At 41.2% G+C, this 25805-nt stretch overlaps 1 protein-coding gene across 12 annotated transcripts in view; it reads right to left on the bottom strand.

Moving 5' to 3' along the window:
• dmd (dystrophin) overlaps positions 1–25805 on the bottom strand; it is a 1582845-nt gene that overhangs the window by 891401 nt on the left and 665639 nt on the right. For all 12 annotated transcript variants that reach the window (XM_055644518.1, XM_055644513.1, XM_055644515.1 and 9 more), the window contains 3 exons: positions 24837–24971; positions 22314–22463; positions 13338–13499 (listed from right to left, as the gene is read on the bottom strand). In XM_055644518.1, the coding sequence (XP_055500493.1) occupies positions 13338–13499; positions 22314–22463; positions 24837–24971 (447 nt within the window). The remainder of the gene's footprint in view (positions 1–13337; positions 13500–22313; positions 22464–24836; positions 24972–25805) is intronic.

Below are 25805 nucleotides of genomic sequence, written 5' to 3'. Positions count from 1 at the left end.
GAGCAGAATAAGGCCATTTGACCATCAAGTCTACTCCGCCGTTCAACCTTGGCTAATCTATCTTTGCCTCTCAACCCCATTCTCCTGCCTTTGCCGCATAATCCATGACACTATTGCTAATCAAATCATATTCTAATACTAGTCCCTTTACCAAATGTCCTTACCCTCCCACTGTTCATGTAAACAAACCCTGATAAATACAGAACACCCATTGTGAAGATGGATCCACCAAAAATGCAAATAAGTCTGCAAGTGTGCAAATGCCTTTGAATTTGAGCTGTTCATCTCAGTAATCCAGCCATTGGTGCAAGGTGTTGCTGAGCTGGGAGCTCAATCTAGTTAGCCTGCATAATTGGGTACAATGAACTTACGATGATGTTCATCAGATACTATTAACATACATTTTGCTTAATTTGCAAAAGCAATGTGGTAAGATCTGATTTTTGTTAGATTCAACCAGTGGTTAGTCAAAGCAACTCCAGTGGAAAATTGCCTTGGCAACATTCTCATGCTATCTGGTACATTCAATATTCCAAGGTCTAAGTGCAGGGAAAAGAGAGGCGATTGCCATGTGTAAACCCATTGAAGAGTGATAACTCCACGTATATTACAGACTGAAAGGTGGTGTCATCCAACGTGCATTCGCCACACACACATCTATCAGAGTTGCCTCACAAAATGGAGGGTGTTGTTTATGAAGCTTATTTATTACGGAGAGTTTATTAAAATTATTTTTCATGCTGAACATTGCTGAATGTTACTTCAGATGGTTCACTTTCATTCCCCTGCTGCAGATTCCTGTCCTCATTTTTGGTTGCTGCTGCATTTTAAAATTGCAAAGTTGACTATTTGCAAGTATTTTTAATGATACAATGGCTTCTACAATAAAAAATTCACCAAATCCAATGGAATGGAAGTACAATGGTACCTAAACTGCTATCGGGATCCACATCTACAGACTGCTGGAGCAGCTTTGTGTGAAGGGATAACTTTAGTTATTGCCTCCAACTCTCTACTGTATATGCTCTTGCTTGGGATTTGGGCTTAAAAAGCAATCTGTAGGTAATGTTCCATACAAGAAGTCACCACTTCTAACCAACCATGGATGATATCAACATGCCTGGGACTTGTGAACATATCAAATGACTAGCAAACAGTAGCTTTCCAACTGGCAACACCCTACCTATTAATTTTCTAATAGACTGGATGGAACATATCTATCATTGTTTGGAAGGATTCCAGTGTGTGTTGATGGAATTTATGCGAGTGTGAGGCACTTTGCATCAACTATAGAGCATTTGTGAAGAGAAAAGGTTTGCATTCATTAATGGACCAGTTACTAGTAAAGCACAAAGGCTGGATTCATTATTCAGGAATCCGTCCCATGTTCTCTCTATTCTGCAGCCTGGTTTATTCATAGGGAAGCTGACAAACATAATGGATGGTTCTGCGGAAACTAGATGCAAGTTTCCCCTTATTCCCTCCTCTGACTCTGAAACTGTCTTGCCCCATCTCCTGTTGAAATACTATGCCATGTCCTGGGACTTATTGTTACTTCAGACCCAGGAGACAAATTAAAGCTATTGTTGTTGACTGCTTCGTGGGTGAAGCTTGATGCCTCAGCCTCTGTTTTCATGCTCAACTTCAACGTGTACATCCAATATAGTGAAAGCTTCATGGTGAAGGCAATAACAAGGCGCAGTAACTCAAATGTTAATGCACAAAGGCTGTGACAGCTCTGAACTTAGCTTCCGGCCGTGGCTGATGAAACCACAAGAAATGCCATTCCCTGCATCTCAAAAATGATATTATTTGAAAACATTCTCCTTTCCGCACTCCTCTTGTATTTTAGAGGGATGTTGCCCTCTGGATACTGTGGTTCACTTCCACATCACCATTAATTACTAATCCTGATCCAATTCTCGTTCCCATGAAAACAGGGGAGTTGCAACAGCTGTCCTTCAATTACTCCCTTCGCTAGGTCCCAAACACCCTTTCCCAGCAGGCTCCTTGTACATTTTTCAGTCTGGTGTTCTATGTCTACACTCACAATGCACAGTGTCCTCTGCATTCGAGCCAATAAACACACATTAGTTGACAGCCTTGCAGTAAACCAGCCTGTAATGCCACCAATGACTAATTCATTATCTCGCTGCCACACTGACCTTATCCTCCTTCATCATTGCAATGACTCTGCATACAAGCTGGAGAAACAGCTCTGTCTCTACAAGTGATTCACATCACAGCCTACCTGACACAGCAGTGGGATTAAGAAATGCAAATAATGAGAATTTCTAACAATAAAGGCAACATAGATAGTTATAAATTGCTTTGGCCTCTAACTCAGAAATATTTTGTTTAGTTTGGAGATATAGGCTCTTCGGGCCCACCGAGTCCACGTTGACCAATGATCACCTGTACATTAGTTCTATTCTACACACTCGGGATAATTTACAAAAGCTAATTAATCTATAAACTTGTACTTCTTTGACATGTGGGAGGAAACTGCAGTACCCAGAGAAAACCCATGCAGACACAGGGGAACGTACAAACTCCATACAGACAGCACCCATAGTCAGGATCGAACCCGGGTCTCTGGCGTTGTAAGGCAGCAACTCAATCACTGTGGCAGCCCATGATGCACTTGTCAGAGAGCTTGATGCAAAGATTCCCCACGCTGGACCCAGTGATGACAGATTTGACATATGAGGTTGGGTTCGGTTAGATGGGATTTTCTCGGGTTTAGAAGAATGAAGGAAGATCTTGTCAAAACGTGCAAAACTGTAAAATGGTTTGACAGGCTCTATACAGAGGGATGTTTCTCAAGACTCTGGAATCTTGGTCCAAGGATCTCAGTTTGAGAATAACTGTGGAACGTCAAAGGTTGAGGGGAGTTCTGATAGAAGTATATAACATGATGAGGGGCATAGATAAGGAAGACAGTCAAAACCTTTTCACCAGGATGGAAACATCAAATACTAGAGGGCTCAACTTCAAGGTGAGAGAGACAAAATTTGAAGGAGATGTGCAGGGCAACTTTTATTTACACAGAGGGTGTGGAGTGCCTGGAACGTGCTGTCCGAGGTGGTAGTTGAGGCAGATACAGTAGTGGCATTTAATGTACAGTAGATATGCAGGAAATAGAGAGATGTGGAATATGTGCAGGCAGATAGGAGATGGTCTTGGCATCAGATGGTTCGACACAGACATTGTGAGTCTTAGGGCCTGTTCTTGTGCTGTACTGTTCTATGTTCTATATTTTCACTGCACCTCAATACATGAGGCAATAATAAACGTAAACCTAAACAACAATAAATACATCGATGAGTACAAACAGCAGAATAGAAAAAGATTGACTGGAAATATTAACTGGGAAATACTGAGTTGGTGGTAAAGACAATGCTTGAACTAGTCCAAAACCAGATTACCCCTTTTCTGTTGAAATTCAAGGACGTTTTTTGAACCACTATACCACTAGAATTGCTGTCAACCGGATCAGAGTGTGGATAACTTTTTTTCACCACTAATGGATTCATGTGTGCTCTTCTCGAGAGGGTAAACATATCTTCTTTTCAGCTCCTTCATATGTGCTGCATTATTCACTATCTACCGAGATAAGGATTCTACTCAGCATTATTGTTTATGTGACAGTTTGGCAAGGGCTGGTACAATCCGTTAACATTAAACTGTTGAAACATCGGATGAAAAGAGGCCATTGCCGTGGCAGTGAATAACCAGTGTTCTTTCACAAGGCCAACAAATCACAAGCCATCGGTCAAGAAACAGAAAATTATGATGCTACTTTCCACTGAAGCAAAGGAAAACCTAAAATTAATGAGAGTGAGAAGATAAATAACAGGGAACAGGGGTAATTGATAGTCAACAAAATGTCCGCACTGTTGCTCACACATGCTAGTACCATCCTGGATGATTGGGCAGCCATGTGCCAGTGAATGCTATCATCAAACTACATATTCAGACATTTTATTTCTTTCTTTCCTTGAGTTTGAATTTAATTAGAGAGTCACAGAGTCATACTGTGTGGAAATAGACCCTTTGGCCCAACATGACCACACCACCCACCTGCATCCCATTAAACCTACCCTATTAATGTACTGAAGATAGAAACAAAAACCTGGAGTAACTCAGAGGGTCAGACAGCATCTCTGAACGAGAGGAATATGCGACTTTTCAAGTCGAGGCTCTTCCTCAGACTATCCATGTACCTTTCTAAATATTTATTAAAGGTTGCGATTATATCCGTCTCAACTACCTCCTCCGGCAGCTTGTTCCATACATCCACCATACTTTGCGTGAAATAGTAACCCCTCTGGTTCCCATTAAATCTCTCCCCCCTTCACTTTAAGCATATGTCCTCTGGTCCACAATTCCTACTCTGGACAAACGACTGCATTTACCCGATCCATTCCTCTCATTGTTCCAATCTTCCTATTAATGTCCAGCAAATACACTTGCATCGATCAGCTTCCACACAAGTAACTGAGTAGATGTACTGAACTCCAGAACAATGGTTGAGGTCCAGCCTTGTAACTGTGGTCAAGCAATGATCCTGAGAGAGAATTGCATGGATATCCCAGTTCTGATGGAACCTGACACACTTGCTGTGCCTGTGTTGTGATGGTTGCCTACAATCATTTGCGAGGCAGCATCACAGCAGAAGGCTGGCACGGTGGCGCAGTGGTAGAGCTACTGCCTTACAGCGCCAGAGACCTGGGTTCGATCCCGACTACGAATGCTTGTCCGTACAGAGTTTGTACATTCTCCCCGGGACCTGCTTGGGTTTTCTCCGAGATCTTCGGTTTCCTCCTGCACTCCAAAGGCGTGCAGGTTTTGTAGGTTAATTGGCTTGGTAAATTTAAAATTGTCCCTCGTGCAGGTACGGTAGAGTTCATGTGTAAGGATTGCTGGTCGGTGCAGACTCGACGGGGTCGAAGGCCCTGTTTCCTTGCTGTATCTGTAAACTAAACTAAGATTGTTCACTGGGGCACGCTGGAAGTAAACCTTCTGCAAATCCGCTGGCCAAAAAGAAGATTCCTCCCCATATGTATCCAGCAATAGTTCTTCTGAGAAGGTAAGAGTGGATCTTGTACCGTTGATGCTCTTAAACAGCTTGTTAAGTCACCATGGACTTCAGCCAACAGCGAGTCAGAATGGCAAAGAACAATAGGTTGCCCCTCCCCATGGACATTATTAAACTTATTGGGTTTTGTCTCCTTACTCCCATGATCAAAACAGTAGAATTCCATTTCTACCACCCCCATGGTGGTGTTCGAACTCCCATTATCTAGTTTATTTGATCGAGGTTCAGGAATACATAATCACTGGGCAATTGTGTCTGATATAAAGTACAATGTTTCCAAAGAACAGAACATTGCAGTCTACTTTAAAGTCAATCAAACTCTAACTTCTAATGCTCATAATTGTGCTTGGTACTCTTTGTATTAACGATCCTTGGTATTTGATTGTTCATGAAAAGAAAGAAAAAAGCAGAAAAGGAAATGGATCCTTCCGCTGGTACACTTTAGCATTTCTGTCATGGCCGTGATATATAGGAAAGCTCTGTCTACTTTGCTGCAACAGCAAACTCATCCTGATGCAATTTGTACATTTCCCTTCACACATTGCAGCATGGCTGAGTGACTGTAACTGATATGGATTGCCAATTTGTTCTGATCTCTTGTCAACCTTGCTCCAGAGCCACATTCACTCAGAACTCATTACAAGTCCACTAACTGGTTTCAGAAAAGGCTCTCTCAGAGACCACAGACAGGTCATGTGCCTCCATCAATCTGGATTGAATCTGAAGCTGCTCTTGGAAATAATCTTATGTGCATATAACATGGAGAGCAGTTCAAGATAACTGCCGATTACAAAGGAATGATTAGTGCCAGTGCTTTTCAGTCCATAGACAGTCTATTCAGTTGAGACAATGTATAGCCATTCCACATCAATATGGGAGGAATAGATCAGCTGGACACACAGAGTCTCTTGCCCAGTGAAGGGGAATCAAGAACCAGCGGACATAGGTTCAAGTTGAGGGGGGAAAGATTTAATAGGAACCCGAGGGGTAAGTTTTTCATGTGAGATTTGAACAAAGGCTGGTGGGTACGTGGAACAAGGTGCTGGAGGAGGTTGTTGAAACAGGTACTATTGCAACTTTTAAGAAAAATTTAGACAGGACAGGTTTATAGGGATAAAGGCCAAGCACAGGCAGGACAGGCCGAGTGAACATGGAAACATTTTGGTCGGTGTGGGCAAGTTAGACTGAAGGGCCCGTTTCCACACTGTATGACTATGACTATAATATATGATACTCCTGTAAGAGGGTTACAGGACCATGCAGATACTATTTCAGCATCAACAAACAAATTTAAGATTAGCAAAGTTTAAATTAGTTAAAAAATTGAGGGAAGTGAATTATTGATTCAGGACATTAAATTATTTGAGCAGGGATGCAGTTCATCACCTTGTCTATGTTCCGTTTAGTTTTTACATTTTAATTAATCCACCCTGGATGGCTATACGTTCTGAGATTTCCTTTGTGCAAAAAAACCCCCAATTTCCTCGACAATCTATAGATATCCAAAACAGAATTTAATATATCAAAATCAGATAATTTCACAGGTCCCACAAAATACACGATAAAAATAATTTTTAATCATATTAATAAATCAAAATAATCACTCCATGAATTTTCACAACTTAATTTCTTCAGTTGTGATAAATTCAGAATGTTGCCTGCGCAGAAGAGTTTGATTTGTTTTGATATATGTAACCCAATCAAATATTGAAATAACACTGCACATATCCTTAGACGTAGCACCTGATTAATATTCACATGCCATACCAGTGATATTTTCAAAATAATTTACAGACTGGTTCTTGAAACGCACTCTGTTCATATAATAGTCAAATGATTCTCATTGATGTTTGGAGAGAAATGGTGAAACTTAAGGCACCACTAAAGAGAAGCAAGAGGACATATTGATAGTTCTACAAAGCCTCGACATCTGTGCTGGAGAATAAATTGGACCTCGGCAGTCCCTTCCTGTTCCTGGAGATTTACAAATAAATTATCCGGGGATTACTTAAGAAAATGCATTGTAACAGCAGGATGCACATCAAGATAGATAAAAGAAGCCACTGAATGGATCCCATCATCTTTAATCACATTGCATTGATAGCCCTATGAAATTATTATTGATGATGATTCCTCTCAGGGTGCTTTTGTGGGAAGTAGTAATCTCCTTGGGTGGCAATGATAAGGAAGAAAGCTACAGTATGAATGATCGAATGGAAGATAAAGCAGAGTTAAATGTTCAGAGCAGACCAGAGATGGAGCAAAACTGGGTGCTGGGATAATTGGGCTTGAGTGACTCTGTAACACTTTGCAAAATGAGTGGCTACATCACGAAAAGAGCTGAGATTAAGAAGAGGGAGGGTTAAGATAAATTGTGAAATGACAGTATCAGTCACGATTCTTCAGCTGCTTTCCAGCATTCGCTTTGAACAGCCACAGGGTGGTGTGCAAAGCACATTATACATCTTGAAATGCTTCGGATAAGATTACCAAGAGTAAAGGATAGGAAACAGAATGGGAATACTTTATGGTACACAAAAATGCTGGAGAAACTCAGCGGGTGCAGCAGCATCTATGGAGCGAAGGAAATAGGTAACGTTTCGGGCCGAAACCCTTCTTCAGAGAATACTTTATTGTCACTTGTGACTAGGCACAATGAAATTCTTTGCTTGCATACCCAATGCATACAAATAGAAACCACCTGCGGGGCTGACAAAGTAACAAAGCACGCCCGCTCCACGCCGATGATTTCAGGGTTGCTTTATTTTCTCTCAGATCACAGTCCTTGTTCAAACTAACGGTTTATATTAGCACTCATTTTCTTTTATGTGAATTTCAAACTGAACGTTTGCTAATGTAATTTGAAAGGGATTACTTTTCACCATTGTCAAATTTATTCTTTGTGTTAATCGTGCCACAACAAGATAGACACCTGGGGATTCCTTGGTTTCATTTAATGGATTTGTATCTAATCCGTTTTGGGATAACATGATCAATGAAGAAATCCAGTGTGTTGGAGGAAATTAATGACCACAACATGCATGAAAGATTTTAACATTGTTAAATCAAACTCTTTCTAATTTAAATGAGTCTGCTCTTCAATGAGGATTAAGGTGAAAAAAATGTTTCACCATTTACTCTGTTAATTCCTCTTTCAAAGCAGAATGTTTCTAATTAAAGCCAATAAACACTGTTGACTTTGTACTTGCGTCAACCCTTCTTTACTGCTACCAAAAGAAAACTTCACCTAAGATGGACAAAATCATGTTTCCTTCTTTAACATATGTTCGTCTCCCACACAAACGCATAAACATATGTCTATTTTCAACCACTACATTTGTCTACTTGTGAATTTTGAATTAATTATGCAGGAGAGATACAGGCCATCCAGTCTTGAAATTGCTATTTTAGTGAATCCAAAGTGAAAATAGTTGGATTTGTCTCACAAAAAATGGAAGAAGAGTGTATTACTTTTCAGAAAGGCAGGGACAAGAGCCTTCTATGTCATACAACGAGGAATCTGACAGGTGTGGTAATGGCAATCAGAGGCACCGTTATCTTGCTTATAATACTCCTAGGATTCAGCAAAAAAAGCTGATGAAGTGCACAGTCACATTATACAGCTCGCAGACAACTTGATTGCTTAGTTCATTGAGCTGGTTATTTTCTCCATGGGAAACGGCTGCAAATATGAAGGTCCCCAGTAGTTTTATGGCACCTGTGCAGATGCCTCAAATTGCAAGTCAGCATTGTCGGCACCTGCGCATCGCTTACGCCTCGTTATTCATGGAAACAAACTAATTCACAGAAGTGACCATAGATAGGTTGCATGATTCACTGGTCAACTTCTGTCCACACTGCCCAGAGTAGGCAATTATAACAACTTCAGAAGCCACAATTTTCAACAATTTTTCTCACTCTCCTGCACAAAATAAATCAAATGTCAAAAACCTATATTCAATTATTTCCTTTACACCTGAGGAAGCGCACCACGCATTTGTAATTAAAAGGAACGTTTGCATCAAAATACGTTTTTCATATTCATTTCGGGATACCTCTGAATATTTCAGCCAACTAAACAATGTTGATAAAATGTATCACCTAATTTGGGTGCAACAAAAGCCCATGAGTTGCAATGGCCTGATAATCTATTTTAGTACAATTACAAAGAGAATATTTGCCACGATACCTGGGATAATTGTGTTACTCCCCTTCAAAATAACGTGCAAGTCTTCCTAAAACCATTTCTCAAAGCAATGGGGAATTAATGCCTGTCAGCCGAGAACTGAATGGTTAAGCTCAACCGAGCACGAAAACTTGATGAAATATGAAAATACTCGTTGAGGTTCAGGGAGGCCATTTGCAGAAAGGGACATAGGTGACTGAAGGCAAGAATGTGAGAGGTGAGATGTGGGGACCGGCTGCACATGTGTTCAAGTGAATAGCAAAGGTGACAGAGAAAGGGACAAGAAAAAGGTGTTGGGGGTTTCTAAGCAAAAGACTCAGTCCTTTCCTTTTGATCTCAAGAACACCAACACATTCAGTGAGAGAGAACCAGATGGTTGATGTTATTGTAGAGCAGATTACTGGCAATTTATGCATTATGAATGGATTTATGGAAGGTAGGAAGAAAGAGGGGAAAGTCTGGAAGAGACGTCCATAAATGGGGAATTCAATGCGTGAAATTGGGAATCAAGACACTACTTTGATGTACGGAGCAGATGGTCATTGTGTTGTGGAAGGACATGGAATCAGGACCTCAGCATGACATGAACGAGATGGTGAGTTTCTGAGAAATGAGGCGCAACAAGAGGCAGTAACTAGAGAAGGAGATGGAATCACAGGTGAAAGAACTGAGTTTGTAGTGTCTTCCCAAAGTTTAAATGGAAAAAAATTCAAGGATCCACAAGTGGTGTTAGACAAGTAGACTGGCATCCAAGATGCAGCGGAGGTGTTGGGAGAAGCTAGTGAGCCTGCATTCTCTGTCATTGGTGCACACCGATAACCTTGTTGCAGTTGACTGCAGCAAAGAATGAAGTTTAAACAAAGAGGAGGAGCAGTCCAAGGATGCACCCGTGGCCAATTCCAGTTGTGGCAATGTATGCTGGGAAGAAAAGCTATTACCAGACGTTTCCTGCCCAGGAGAAGACACATAAAAATGGAACAAAATGAAGATAGTCCTCCTGGGCTGGATAAAGTGAGACACAAGTTGGATAAGGAGGGTTTTGTCAATCATGTCAGAGTTTTAGTTTTAGTTTTTAGTTTTAGAGATACAGCGTGGAAACAGGCCCTTCGGCCCACCAGGTAAGCGCAAACCAGCAATCCCCGCTATCGTGGATCAACACTATCTTACACCCACTAGGGACAATTTACATTCACACCAAGTCAATTAACCAACAAACCTGTACGTCTTTGGAGTGTGGGACGAAACTGCAGATCTCAGATAAAACCCACGCAGGTCACAGGGAGAACATACAAACTCCGTAAAGACAGCACCCACAGTCGGGATCAAACCCGGGTCTCCGGAGCTGCATTCGCTCTAAGGCAGCAACTCTACCCTTAAACGTCATTGTAGAAAGTCAGGGATCAGAAACCTAACCTTGAATTGACAAAGCTGCTAAAGGGAGAGTGTATACATTTCCACAAGAGGTACTGAGAATACTTTAGCATGAGGAGTAAAAACAAGGTATGCCCTTGGATATGCAACACAAAGGTGAATCACCTGGGTAAGGGTGACTGGCTTGGCTCCTTGAAATGGAGAACAAAAATACTGGCGAATGACCAGATCATGCTTCATACTCAATAACTGGCAAGAAAAGATGAAGCATGAAATGAAGCACAGTTGCGTGATTTGAAAGGAAGCTAGATTTCCAGAAATAGAGAAACAAAGAACTGCCAATCATGTCAGTCTGAAGAAGGGTTTCAGCCCGAAACATTGCCTATTTCCTTCGCTCCATAGATGCTGCCTCACCCACTGAATTTCTCCAGCATTTTTGTCTAACTGCAGATAATGTATTGGAATTGTGAGCAAAACACAAAATCCTGGAGTAACTCAGCAGGTCAGCCAACATCTGTGGAGAGAATGGGTAGGCAATGTTTCAGGTCAGGACCCTTTCTGCATTTGCGGTATTGCGTGCAGTTCTGGTCACCCATTAGAGGAAAGATGTGGAAGAGTTGGAGCGGGTGCAGATAGGTTTACCAGAGTGTTGCTGGATTAGAGGGTTTCAGCAACAGGGAACAGTTTGATACACTTGGATTGTTTTCTCTGGAACGTAGGGGGTTGAGGGGAGATGTGATAGAAGTACATAAAATTATGAGAAGTATAGATAGGGTAAACAGTCAGAACCTTTCTCCCAGGGTGGAAATGTCCAACATTGGAGGGCATAGCTATAAGGTGAGACGAGGAAAGGTTAATGGAGATGTGCGGAGAAAGTTGTTTCACACAAAGTAGTGGAAACCTGGAATGCATTCCCAGGGGTGGTGGATGAGGCAGATATGATAGTGGCATTTCATAAGGTGTAAGGTCATAAGTGATAGCAGTAGAATTAGGCCATTCGGCCCATCTACTACTCCACCATTCAATCATGGCTCATCTATCTCTCCCTTCTAACCCCATTATCCTGCCTTCTCCCCATAACCTCTGACACTTGTACCAATCAAGTATCTATCCATATCTGCCTTAAAAATATCCACTGACTTGGCCACGACAGCCTTCTGTAACAAAGAATTCCACAGATTCACCACCCTCTGATTAAATACATTTCTCCTCATCACCTTAACGTCCTTTAATTCTGAGGCTATGACCTCTATTCCTAGACTCTCCTGCTAGTGGAAACATCCTCTCCACATCCACTCTATCCAAGCTTTTCACTATTCTGTATGTTTCAATGAGGTCCCTCCTCATTCTTTGAAACTCCAGCAAGTATAGGCCCAGTGTCGACAAATGCTCATCATAAGTTAACCAACTAATTCCTGGAATCATTCTTGTATACCTCCTCTGGGCCCTCTCCAGCACTTGCTTTCCCAAAAGTGCTCACAATATTTCAAATGCAGCCTTATCAGTGCCTTTTCGAGCCTCGGCATTACATCCCTGCTTTTGTATAGAAGCCCTTCTGAGCTTGCTTTCTTTACTACCGATTCGAATGCAGATTCGCTCTTTGGGAATCCTGCACCAGTACTCCCAAGTCCCTTTGCACCTCTGATTTCTGAATTCTCTCCCCATTTAGAAAATAGTCTACACCTTTATTCCTACTACCAAAATGCATGGCCCCACACTTTGCTACATGATATTCCATCTGCCACTTCCCTGCCCACTCTCCCAACCCGCCCAGGTCCTCCTGCAGAGTCCCTTCTGTCTCTACACTACCTGCCCCTCCACCTATTTTTGTAGCATCCACAAACTTGGCCACAGAGCCTTCAAATCATTAATATACAACGTGAAGAGTAGCGGCCCCAGCACCCACCCCTGCAGGACTCCACTAGTCACTGGCAGCCAACCAGATAAAGCCCCCTTCAACAGACAGGCACATGGAAGTGCAAGAAATAGAAGGTTATGGATCATGGACAGGCAGATGAGATCACTTTAACTTGGCATCATGTTTGGCACAAACATTGTGGGCCAAAGGGCCCATACCTGTACAATGTTCTAAGTGATGGGAGGATGGAGGTGAGGGTGGTTTGATTGGCAAATGGGCAAAGTAAATGATAAAGGCTAGTGGTGGACAAGAGACAAAAGGGTGTCAGAAAACAGATAACAGATAAAGAAGGTAACAGGAATGAAATGTAAAGGCAGAGAGAGGGACATAGGTGGAAGGGTTCAGCTGAAACGGTGTGGCGGGGAGGAAGGGGGTGGTCAAAACAGAAATGTGAGGTAAATATATGAGTGTAGATGGCCAGAATAACTGGTGGCAATAATAAAAGAAACACAATTAAATAAATGCAAATGTATGAATAATGTTATTTTTGTGCAGCATAACCAGGAGAAGCCATGTGACTGGTCAGCTTTCGTAACAGCATGCTTTTGTTTTATTGTCATGTCCAATGCATGAGTAGACGGATCAAATGGGGAAAAAATGTGTCGGCTTTCAATACTCTAATTTAGCAGATCCTTTGTACAATAGGCCAGGTAAAATACCCCCTGTCCTTATAATTGATTTCAACAATTACTCAGTTCACATAAAATGTAGATAATGTTTGTTATTTTAACAAAGTAACTAAGTGAAGGATTCTGACGTACCTGTGCTTCCTGAGGAACCTGAGCTGCATCAATTCTGTCGGTAATGCATGACGTCAGCTGTTTGTCAATCAATGCAAGAGATTCTTGGATTAAACGAAGAGTTTTGTCCGTCTCCTGCGCTGATTGAATGCTCTGCTCAAGGACTTTCTGTCTTCTTACAGCCTGCAAGGGTCAGGGAGAAAAACAAGTCATTAACACTCTCTGCCTCCTCTCACATCAGCAGAACTCCCAGATCCTCTGTCAATAACAATAAGCAGATAGCTCATTTAAAGAGTTTTGCAATAGTTTCCATGTCACAATGTTCAGTTTCAATACAAAGGAAAGTAATATATTAAGTGGAATATGAAGGATGATTTTCTAAATGGAGAAAAATACTGAAGGATGGTTGTAAACCCACTTGATTAGTCATATGTTTACATCAATCAAATATTCTTAGCTCAGCTCATTAGCTTCATTAATCACAGACACGGGAGAAATGTAAACAGCACAATTGCAAGGAGAAAAATTCTGATATACGGATGAAAATTTAAGAGTATGTCACAATGGGAAGGGGGTGGGTGAAGGGACACCATTTTCAAAAGGCACCTTATTCAATTATAGCAGTTATCAGTGATACACGCCAAAATGCTCTCGCATTACATCTCAAGACATTTTTACAACATTTACGAATCATTCTTCAGTAACCAGAGATGGCGGGTGCTTTTATCCTTAATCTGCTGCAGTCCTTTTGGTCATTACTCTCAGTGGATATCCTTTCGTCTGGTAATGCATGCCCAGGTTAACATTCCAAATAACCCCAAAATGATTATGCTACTGTTGCGAAATGTCATTGCTCCTGAACAGAAGGGAGAGGAATATTAATGTGTCTGCAGTGGATCCACGAGGTGTTGGTTATAACAGACAGAGCAGAGTTCAGTCAGTGTGTCGTCAAAGAATTTGAAAGCCACACATTTTGAGGATTCTATCACATGCCTTATTTCAAACTGAGCAGACCGGTGATAAGAGTGATACAGCATGGAAACAGGCCCTTCGGCCCAACTTGGCCACACCGGCCAACATGTCCAGCTACATGAGCCCCACCTGGTCCATATCCCTCCAAAGCCGTCCTATCCAGGTGTTGAGACACTTAAAGCAGTATTCTTTACTCTTGGAACCTGAATGGTGGCTGGGATGCTCCATCAGGAAGCTGATTCTAAAGAAGGGTTTCAGCCCGAAACGTTGCCTATTTTCTTCGCTGAGTCTGAAGAAGGATTTCGGCCCGAAACATTGCCTATTTCCTTCGCTCCATAGATGCTGCTGAGTTTCTCCAGCATTTTTGTGTACCAGCTGATTCATCAACATGTTAATGGTTGTAGAATTTGTGTTCTTTTTTTATTGCTGATGAGGAAGATACGAGTTTCATTTGTTCAGGATAATGAATTAGATAGGATTTACATGAAGCAATTGCCACTTGTATTATCAGATGAGTGAATAGAATGAACCAGTTAGTAACTGGTAGTTAACATTTCAACTTCACATAATGGGGATAAGCACATGAAAACAATTACTCCAATAATGAGGGTGATTCTGCAGGTGATTCTTTGAGGAACTGCAACAAGAATGCTCACCAATCCTTTGTGTGAGGTGGACAAATAGCAACAAAAGCATGTGGAGACAAGGATAAATCAAGTTTCCCTTTGGTTCCATTTTGCAGGCAATTCTGATGCCAGATTTGATCATTAATAACCTTGGCGCTAGAACTGTTACCACGTCTTCTTTGGTGTTCAACACTTGCGTCTTTATCTGCACTCGAGCTGTTGTTCAAAATAGATTCAAAATGTTGGAGTAACTCAGCGGGACAGGCAGCATCTCTGGAGAGAAAGAATGGGTGACGTTTCGGGCTGTCACCCATTCCTTCTCTCCAGAGATGCTGCCTGTTCCGCTGAGCTACTCCAGCATTTTGTGTCTATCTTCGGTTTAAACCAGCATCCGCAGTTCCTTCCTACAAAGTTGTTGTTCAGTCTGGAAACTGAATAATTCCAATTGAGTCCAAGGTGAACAGCAGTGAATAGACGATATTTGTTAGTAATCTTTAGTTGCTTGGTGAATCTTCACGTCAAATCTTTACGTCAAATCTTTATGGAAACATTTTGATGAGGGAAGTGGAATGTCTGCAGGAATACCACCACCATTGCCGTTGGTTACTGTCGCCAGGATAAATTTAACACTGATAAACTTTGGACTGTCAGGCTCCTTCCAATCATCAGCAAAATGATGCAAGGAGACTTCAACAATTCCACAAAGACATTTGCTTGCCAATCGCCTGCTCTCAGACACCTGGTCTCAGTTCTGCTGGGACATCTTGGAATAACAACCTCACACAGCTTTTAGCCAGAATGTCTGCTCGTTGTAGCAAAGGAGATACACACTGTGCACAAACAAAGAGGGAACCAGTGTCCTTACTTTCTTTCTTAAATACTAATGCCACAAACACAAGCATGCAAGGAACGCAGAAATGTGGCACTGATGTTTTTCACATCTGCACTTCAAGCATGTTTTCCTTCAAAATCCAGAAAACAATGCCTGAGGAACATCCGTCTGATTAAGTTGACCAGATGAAGTTCACAATTGCTCACAAATCAAGAATTCACCCAGCAAAGAATCTTAGATCCTACAAAGACTGACAAACAAACGTCATCATAAATAATGAAGTTTCTATTTCTTTGCCAGACACAAAATAAGTTAAACAGATTTTGTTGTGGTGCTTGCTTGATTTTCTTTTACTGGGAAAAAGAATTGGGAATTCTGATTTTGTTAATCCAATATTCCATCAAAAGCACTTAAGGGATGACATTTCTCAGTATATGCAAGCAAAATTGATTTTATGTGCTGCAGGATTACCAACTTCTGTGCACTAAGCAATTTCTCACATATTAATTCCGAGGCCTTTGAATTTGAACAGGACTGACTATTGAATTAGATGATTTAGTTCCGCATTTCATTTTGCTGTACTCAGCCCTCTCGCTCCACAGTGATTCTAGCCACGAAGCATCATGATACGAGACAGATATTCAGTTATCTTGTATAATGTCGAATACCTTGCAAGAATAGAAAAGGCCCAATATTTGTTGACATTTGAATTCACGTGTAGTTAGCAGCATAAAGTTAACGGGACAGAGATTCACCTCAATGACCGCGTGATAATCCAGCAGCAGAGTGGATTGTTTCACCCTTTATGAAATGAGCTGAGCTGAAACAACAGCTTTCTCAACATCTGAATAGCAGTTACGGATAGGCAATAAATGATGGCCTAAAGGAGCTGTCCCTCTTGGACGACCTAATCCGCGAGTTCTGGCGAGTTTGCCCTCGACTCATACTCGCAGCATGGTCGACACAAGGTCTTAGGAGGTATTTGTAACTCTCCTTCATGCTCGAGAGTGGTCCCCGTGTATTCGAGGCCTCAGCTAGGTCACGGCGTTTTTAAAAATATGTTAACAAAAAGCCCGTGAGTAAAAAAAGGTCGCCATGGAAAAAATCAATACTTATTTTACTCGTAGATTTAGTCGTCGTAGGTCGTAATTGGTTGTAGTAGGTCAGCATGTTAGTCGTAGGTAATCGAGGGTAGTCGAAGGTAGTCGTAGACAGTCTTCATCATAGTCGAAGGGAGGTCGAAGGAGGTCGTCTTCACTCTCCACTATTCGGTGTCCAATTTTCCCAAAGTTAGTCGTAGCTAGTCGAAGCTGATCTTCGACATAGTCGAAAGAGGTCAAAGGAGGTCTTCAACATAGTCGAAGGTGGTCTTCAACATGTCATTTTTTCACTCTTCTAAACTCGCCAATTAGGGCACCCAAGTGGGACAGCCCCTTAACTCACAAGGGTAACAATCAACACTTAATGAATAAATGAAACAACATATCTTTATTCAGATGAGCACCAAACACAGGAGATGATTAGCAAACAGTGCAATAATTTTAATTGGTAGTAATTATTTTTGAAATACAGGTACATGTTTTCCCCTGAACCTTTTGCTATGTTACTTCCTTATACACTGATAAAAAATAAACAGCTTTAGAGAAAGAAAATGAACTCAACAATTCTTCTACAAAGAATGGTGGCACAGTGGTGCAGCTGGTAGAGCTGCTGCCTCACGACTCAAGAGACCCAGGTTCAATCCTAATCTCAGGTGCTTTCTGTGAGGAGTTTGCATGACCTTCCCGTGATGCATATGTTTGCTCCTCCACCCCAAAGATGAGGGTCTGTAGGTTAATTGGCCTCTGTAAATTGCTCCTAGTGTGTGGGGAATGGGAAAGAGGGATAACATTGAACTAGTGTGAACATCTAGTGCAGCCACGGGGCTGAAGGGCCTGTTTCCATGCTGTATTTGTAAACTACACTCATTATAAAGCTTAAATAAGGTCTTTATTGCAAAATTGTATTCTATAGCCTGATAAAACATTACCAAGAGAGATATTTATGTACTTAAGATAGACACAAAAAGCTGGAATAACTCAATGGTTCAGGGAGCATCTCTGGAGATAAGGAATAGATGACTTGGTTTGAGACCCTTCTTCAGACTTGGAATCTCAACCCAAAACATCATCGATACCTTTTCGGCGGGTGCAGCAGCATCTATGGAGCGAAGGAAATAGGCAACGTTTCGGGCCGAAACGTTGCCTATTTCCTTCGCTCCATAGATGCTGCTGCACCCGCTGAGTTTCTCCAGCTTTTTTGTGTAACCTTCGATTCTCCAGCATCTGCAGTTCCCACTTAAACACTGATACCTTTTCTCCAGAGATGCTGTCTGACCCACTGAGTTACTCCAGCTTTTTGTGTCTACCTTCGGTTTAAACCAGCAATTCCTTCCGACACATATTTACATACTAACACCTAACTGGCCTCTGATTTCACTAAGTATTGTAATGCCTCGGAGTTGAAGTCATCGGTGGGGGACCCTTTGTGCACACTTCAACCTGTACAACTCAATGCCTTGTTCCAAAACATCATGAGAAGGACCCTTCATCGTGATGTTAGGACCTTTAAACTGTTACAGTGAGATTCTATACTGCTTCAGGCAATCTACAGCCAAATACAAAGAGTGATGAAAGGAAAGATAATTGAAAGACAAGTCTCTATATATCAACCCGGCAAAAGTGTGAAAAAGTTACCTTCAAGCCTTGTTTAAACTTGCCCTAAGTCTGTACTCAATAGTTTTAGACTCTCCTATTCTGCAAGAAAATATGGTGACCATTCACCTTATCTATGCCACTCATGATTTTATAAACCTCTTTAAGGTCACCCTTTATTTCCCTACTCTTCAGCCCTAGGCTATCCAATCCTTACGTCTCAAGCCCTTCAGTCCTGGTAACAATGTTGTGAATCTTTCCTGCACCTTTCCCAAATTAATGCCATCCTTCCTTCAGCTTGTCGACCAGAACTGTACACAATGCGCCAACTGTGGTCTCATCTTATACAGCTGCAACATTACGTTACAATTCTTGCACCCAGTGACCTAACCAATGAAGGCGAGAAAGCCAAATGTCTTCATCACTACCCTGTCTTGGGGTGGAAGATCACAACCTTCACATGGTCCGCCCTGTTTTGACGAATGCAATCAACCCGGCATGCACAATCAAATAAGATCAAATGGAACAAGTTGTCTTACAACTTTAGGCTGTGCACGCCATATGCAAGAAGAAGAAGAAGAAGAAGAAGATCACCCTGTCTACATGTGTCACCACTTTCAGGAAACTATATACTTATACCACAAGGTCTCTCTGTTCCACACCATTATTTAACTGTCTTTAACTGTGCGAGGCCTGCCCTGGTTTAACTGAACAAAATGCACTTGCCCAAATTAAATTCCTTCCACCATTCCTTGATCAACTTTCTCTGTTGTTCCAGACCCTGTTGCAATCTAGAATACCGATCTTCACTGTCCACTACACCGGTAATTTTGGTGGCATCCGTAAACTTGCTAACCATGCCACCTACAGGTAAATAAACTTCAGTTACAAAAAACACCTTGACTGGTAACAGAACTCCATTTATATATCCCCTCCTTGAATTTTTCTTTCCAATGATTTTGAGAGGTGGAAAGATACCAGGTGGTCAGCCCACCATCCCATTCCTTTTCCTACAAAACTGCCACCTGGGAAAATTTAAAATTATCCTCCATGCTTCAGTAAAGAGGAAAACCACAGTTAGTCTGGGAAATCACTCTGCTGATTGTAAATGGCAAAAGTGGAAAATGTCTCACACAAGTCACTTAAACTAAGTTAGATTTAGTTTAATAATGTGTGCATTTTCGGAGGGGACACAAAGCAAATATCCAGAGTGTCTTATTGTCACATGTCCCGATACGGAACAATGAAATTGTTACACGCAATAGCACAATAGATATGTAAACATGATACTCTGTAAAACCCACAATAAATAACAAAGAAAATGGTCAGTATATGAAAAACAAAACAAATAAATAAACAATAATAGTGCATATTCTTGTCAAATATCTTGCCATTCAAAATTTAAATGTCAAAAAAATACCAATGCAACAAAATGTACATGTTGAAAGGAAAGGTGCAGTTCACCACGGAGAAAATTGTCTAAAAAAATTGCAAGAATTTAACCTGCCACAAACATAAACCACGCTATGTCAGAAGACTACAAGTTTTAAACCTGCCCTAAATTTGACAACAGCGGCGGCAATGGTGACGCAGCAGTAGAGTTGCTGCCTTAAAGTGTCTGAGACCCAGGTTTGATCCTGACTACAGGTGCTGTCTGTACGGAGTTTGTACGTTCTCCCTGTGACTTTGTGGGCTTTCTCAGGGTACACCAGTTTCCTCACACACTCCAAAGATGTAGAGGCTTGTACGTTAATTGACTTTGGTAGATTTGTAAAATTGTCCGAGTATGTAGGATAGTGCTAGTGTATGGGGTGATCATTGGTTGGTGCAAACTCAGTGAGCCCAAGGGCCTGTTTCCGTGCTGTATCTCTGAATTAAAGTAACTGCGAGTTTGTGTTCATTTGCACACACTGCTGTCAATAGGTTGGCAGATCATTCTACAGAATCAGCACCCCACTGCTCTGTATGCATCATTAATTCACCCGGCCATGAGGATCAAGTCAAACATTGTCAAGCAATTGACATGAAGTAAAGAATAACCTTTGCAAACTTGATAATAAACTGTCTACTGGGAGCAAACAGGCCTCCTTTAATTTAGCTCAAAATACTGCAACTCGTCTACAACAAAATAGAATATGAAAGATTACAAATCTAAGAACAAGGGCTTTGTGCATGAAAGCTGGTTTTAAATTTAGCTCAAATCAATGAGATGAAGGCATCGTATTCATAATGATTGGTGCTGAAGGTAAACTCTTTCTGTGCAATTGCTATGTCACAAAAATGTTCAAGCTGCATCAGCAAAATATATTCTGATCCACTATTCCAAAAGCTATCAATATTATGGGGCATTATTTGTTATTGTTTTGAGGGTGAATGGAGAGACTGACAATGGCAAACACAAGAACAGAATACATCGGAGTGAAAGTTTGCTTGGCCATTCAACTGGATCCCGACTAATCTCCACCGCCCTCAATTCCTCCTCTTTTCCAGAGCCACATAACTCTCAATTCAGCGATCTTCCACATATTTATCCATCTCCATCTTAAATATAGCCAATCAGCCTCCCTCAGGGACAGAGGAAGAGAAGAAACTTCGTCTGAGAGAAGAAACCTTTGTGCACTCAGTTTTAAATGACCGGCATGTTATGTTGTCAATATAGCTCCTTGCTCATGGCTCTCCCACGAGTGAAAACATCTCAACATCTATTCTGTCAAGACCCCTTAAAAATGTACACATTTTAATAACGTCACCCCTCATTCTACCAAACTTCAAGGAATACAGAACAAAACTGTCTCGCCTCTGCCAAATTGGAAAGTTATGAAATGTAGACCCACTGTAAAGAACAAAGACGTGTCGACTGTGGTACCATGACTGCACCTCCATTCGTTTGGTTGTGTTCCAGATTACGCCAAGAAAGTTAATCATAAAAGTTGTTCAACTCAGCATTGGGGTCACGTGCCCTGGGGGGGGGGGGGGGGGGGGGGGGGGGGGGGGGGGGACACTTTACTATAGAATTGCAACATCAAATAGGAGAGAAGACATCCAGAATTCCACTTTAACCTTGTGTCTATTTAAAGCACTAATCAAGATAATTGATTTATCCATTAAAAAGACTCCTGAAAGGTTTGCAAACTAATTAAGAGAATATGGTAGCAGAAGAACTCTGATGCACACGTAATAGACGAGGCACAAAACCACACAGGAACTAATTACCTCCATGCAAAGGCAACTTCACAAGACCAGCTCTCAATGCCTTAGGACAATAAGCCTTTTCAACTCAACTTAATCTTTTAAGCAAGTGAACAATTCTGAATACAACCAATTTTTTATTCTCCATCTAATGTACAGATGACAATATCACTTGCACCTAGCATAGATTAGAAATGTAGTAAAGGAAACTGCAATTCAGAATCCTAAAGACATTCCCTGGCCTGAAGTTGTTAGGAGCGATCTTGCATATGTTCACAATCCACACCGTACTGTTATCCCAGGGAAGTGCAGAAATAATTCAGGAAATAAAATCAGACATAGCAAGTTTTGCTTGATTCTGACCCACTGCCACAAAATCTTTACAAAAACATGAACATTAGATTTCATCAGGCAATCAAAAGTACAAAATTAGACACAAAATGCTGGAATAAGGCAGCGCTCTGGAGAGAAGGAATGGACGACGTTTCGGGTCGAGACCCTTTGTCAGACTGAGAGCCGGTGGAGAGGAAGTCTAGAGATATGGAGGGGTAAGGTGTGAAAATGACAGATCTAAGCAGACAATAAGGAAATATAGACAATGTCTTCAGTGCAAATCAGCATCCGCAGTTCCTCCCGACACAACGATTACAAAATTGTCCGACTGAGCACTGTGTATCTATCTCACCTGTTGCAACAGTTCCTCCCATCGAGTGTTGAATGTTTCCAACTTTTCATTGATCAGCTCATCCAGAATCTCACCATCAGTCAGTGTCTGAGCCAGCTCACGAATTTGATTTTGATTATCATCAGGGTGACGCATAACGCTTTCCAGGGACTGAAACCAATCCAAAGCAATGGAAGGAAATTATTTTGAAGTCTGGCATTAATCAGGTGCCTCATGTTTATATTTACAATACAATCTGGTGCAAGGCCACCACAAATGGCATCAGGCCACATTATCAACTTCCAATATTTTATAAGCACTGACATCAAGTTATAAATAATCTGACTGACAAAACATTTCAAATGGAAAAGGTGCATAATAAAGTGCCACTGCACCATACGATTCAAGTTCTATTAATATCCAATCTTTCTTCACAGCAAGATAAAAGGAAATAGAATAGCATGTGTCTATCCACATAAACAAAGCACATTTTTGCAATTTGGAAAATAACCCTACTCCCATCAATGTGTAGACCTCATGTACCTGAGTGTGTCAGAGCAAATTCAGTTAACTTGTCATATCTATCTGCCTGTGTATAAAAATGTGTAGCTCTGGGCTTTGACAAGTAATTGCACAATGTTATCTTCGGTTGGCAAGAAATGATGCATTTTTGGTTCATTTTTTTATACATAAATGTTTTAGTAATCACAACAGTTTTACCTGCTGATTACAGGTCACCTTAGGCTGTGAATAATTAATGAAACTGCGCATCTATATTCAAAATCACAATATGTACTGTTGCTTGCCATAACTATTTTCAAAGGTGTAAATGATGCGCAGCGATCATTGATACTGTGCAACATAGCGTGCTTGTCAACATCTTGCTTTTGACATTAAAGAGATACTGTTGTGAGCAATACTTGCAAGAACAGTAAAGGTACAAAAGTTCCAAATTATTCCCTCAAGGGCACAGACTTTATAAACCAGGAAACAATTGTGTAGATGATTCAGTAGATATCTTTCAATTTCATTTTCCACCCTTGCAGTTGCCATTTGTAACAGTTGGCCAAATGAACTAGAACTACTTTTCAGAGGGGTTTTGCGGGAGATAGATTGAATTGCATTGTGGAAGATGCAAGGGAGGTTGCACTGCTTCATATCGGTGAGAGGGCCACTGGGCTACTTGTCTAACATCTCAATGTAACTCAAAAGCTCCTAAAACACAAAGTGCTGGAGGAACTCACTGGGTCATGCCAGATTTCCCCCACAGATGCTGCCTGATCCCTTGAGCACCTCCAGCACTCTGTGTTTTTCTCGATTACAGCATCTGCAGTTCCTTTCCAACAGCTCCCAAGATATTTCCACAACCAAGACATTGATCCCATTGCAATCCTGTGTCCTTTCATGACAAATCAACAGCTTCGTGCTATTTAATACACAACCAGCTTTTGTAGAGTTTATAACTCTCATGTAAGCTGAGACCAGTGTAGTTTAGTTGTTTTGTGAGGGTGGTCTCAGGTTCAGATAGAAGTCAAGGGATGTCAGTGAAAGTGGTAACCCTTCAGTTCCCACAGATGTGGCCTGACTTGCCCAGAATCTGCAGCATGTTCTGCTTTTATTGTACTCAAGGGAAGGAGTGCAGTTATATACCAATGTAATATAATTAATGTAATATAATTAACCTATATTAATGTAAGAGAGGGATTACTGGGTGAAGGATGGTCCATGTGTGTGAGACTGTGAGAAAAAGAGTGGAAGAGCGCATGCAAGATAGTGAGAGCATGTGAGAGCAAGAGGAGAGAGGGGAAAGGGAGCAAGAGAGAACAAGGGAATGAGAGAGAGAGAGAGAGAGAGGGCAAGAGAGTGAGAGTGAGAGAGAGGGTAAGGGATTGAGAGAGGGCAAGGGAGTGAGAAGGAGAGTGAGTGAGAGGGAGTGTGAGAGAGGGTGAGAGGGAGAGGGAGTGAGAGGGTGAGGGAGTGAGAGAGAGACTGAGGGAGTTGGAGATGCGGAGGGAGTGAGAGAGGGCGAGAGAGTGAAAGAGAAGGCGAGGGAGTGAGAGAGGGTGAGGGTGAGGGTGTGAGAGAGAGAGAGAGAGAGTGAGAGTGAGAGAGAGGGCGAGGGAGTGTCAGAAATTTCCAGCATCTGGACTTTAAAAATATTTTCATTCTTTTTTTTCTTGCAGTTTTTTTAAAGCATAATGGGACCTGAATTATTTAAATATTAAATTAAATGTTTCTCTGATTTATGAGGTTCATATTGGCGAGATTGAGTGAATTTTGTAAAAAAAAAACTAAATGCCTGCATTGAAACAAAGCAATTCCTCACAATTGGTTGGAAAAAAGTGTCAGATTTTTTATATTTTACCACATAAATTGAAGGATCAATCAATATTACTTAAAATCGGAATGAGTTGCAAACCATGGTAAATTTTAACACTAACCTGAATATATATGTGACATTTGAAACTGCTTACCTTTTGCATATTATTTTTCAATGAATGCTACAAGGAGGATTCATGCAAGTCTGCAGGTTCAATTACTTACATCAAGTGCCTCAGAGATCTCTTCAGCACCTCCCTGTAGGTTTTCTGTTTCTTTGAGTTTCAGCTCCAGTTCATCAAGCCATAGATTTTCTGCCTCCAGATAAGACAGTAATTCACACCAACATGACCACACCTCCTGAGAATCAATGGAGGAGATTCAAGATTGGAAGTGAAGAGAAAATTAAACATTATTATGCACGACGATCAACAAGATGTTTGGATGCTGTCATTGAATTGTGGAGTGTGTTCCAAGTGTATGTGAATATTCTTTATAACAGAAGTACCAGTTCATAGAGAAGCAATATATTATGTTGATAAAAACATCTGCACTTTGAACCTTCCAAGTAAGTCAAGTCTCTGCTCTTCGGTGCACTAAAAGATACATAGACTTGCCATCATTATGATAATACAGGGGATTGTATATTATGGGACATATACACCAAGCTTTTAGCATGCCAAATCTAAAACTGCAGACTGGAAGGTTTGATTAATGTATTAATGTATCACAACTGTCCCATGCTTCAATTCTCCTCCCTTTCCCCAACTTGCATCGTAATGAGAATAAAAATCCAACAAGGTATAGATCACATTGTAATATCTGATAAACATCATTGTGACTATTTCATACAAGCAATAATACACTGACTACCATTCTCGTCAACTAGAATAGACTCAAATAGACACATACATGCCACAAATTAGGCAGGTAAGTCCTTTGAAAACATGTGGTGTTTTCTCCACATGTGCTTTCTTTCATGTTATTTCATGTAATCAATAGCTATCTAAGCAGAATTAATTCACAATATTTTACTGGCATGCTCAGTGATGCAGCTGGTTGAGCTGCTGCCTCACAGCGCCAGGGATCCAGGTTCAATCCTGACCTCGGGTGCTGCCTGTGGAGTTTGCATGCTCTCCCTGTGACCTTGTGGACTTCCTCCGGGTGTTCCAATTTCAACCCATATCCCCAAAA

Source organism: Leucoraja erinacea, chromosome 13 (genome assembly GCF_028641065.1).
Source record: "Leucoraja erinacea ecotype New England chromosome 13, Leri_hhj_1, whole genome shotgun sequence".
In the NCBI taxonomy this organism is placed as follows: domain Eukaryota; kingdom Metazoa; phylum Chordata; class Chondrichthyes; order Rajiformes; family Rajidae; genus Leucoraja; species Leucoraja erinaceus.
The sequence above is the reverse complement of the archived record's forward strand: the minus strand, read 5'-3'. Positions and strand labels throughout refer to the sequence as shown.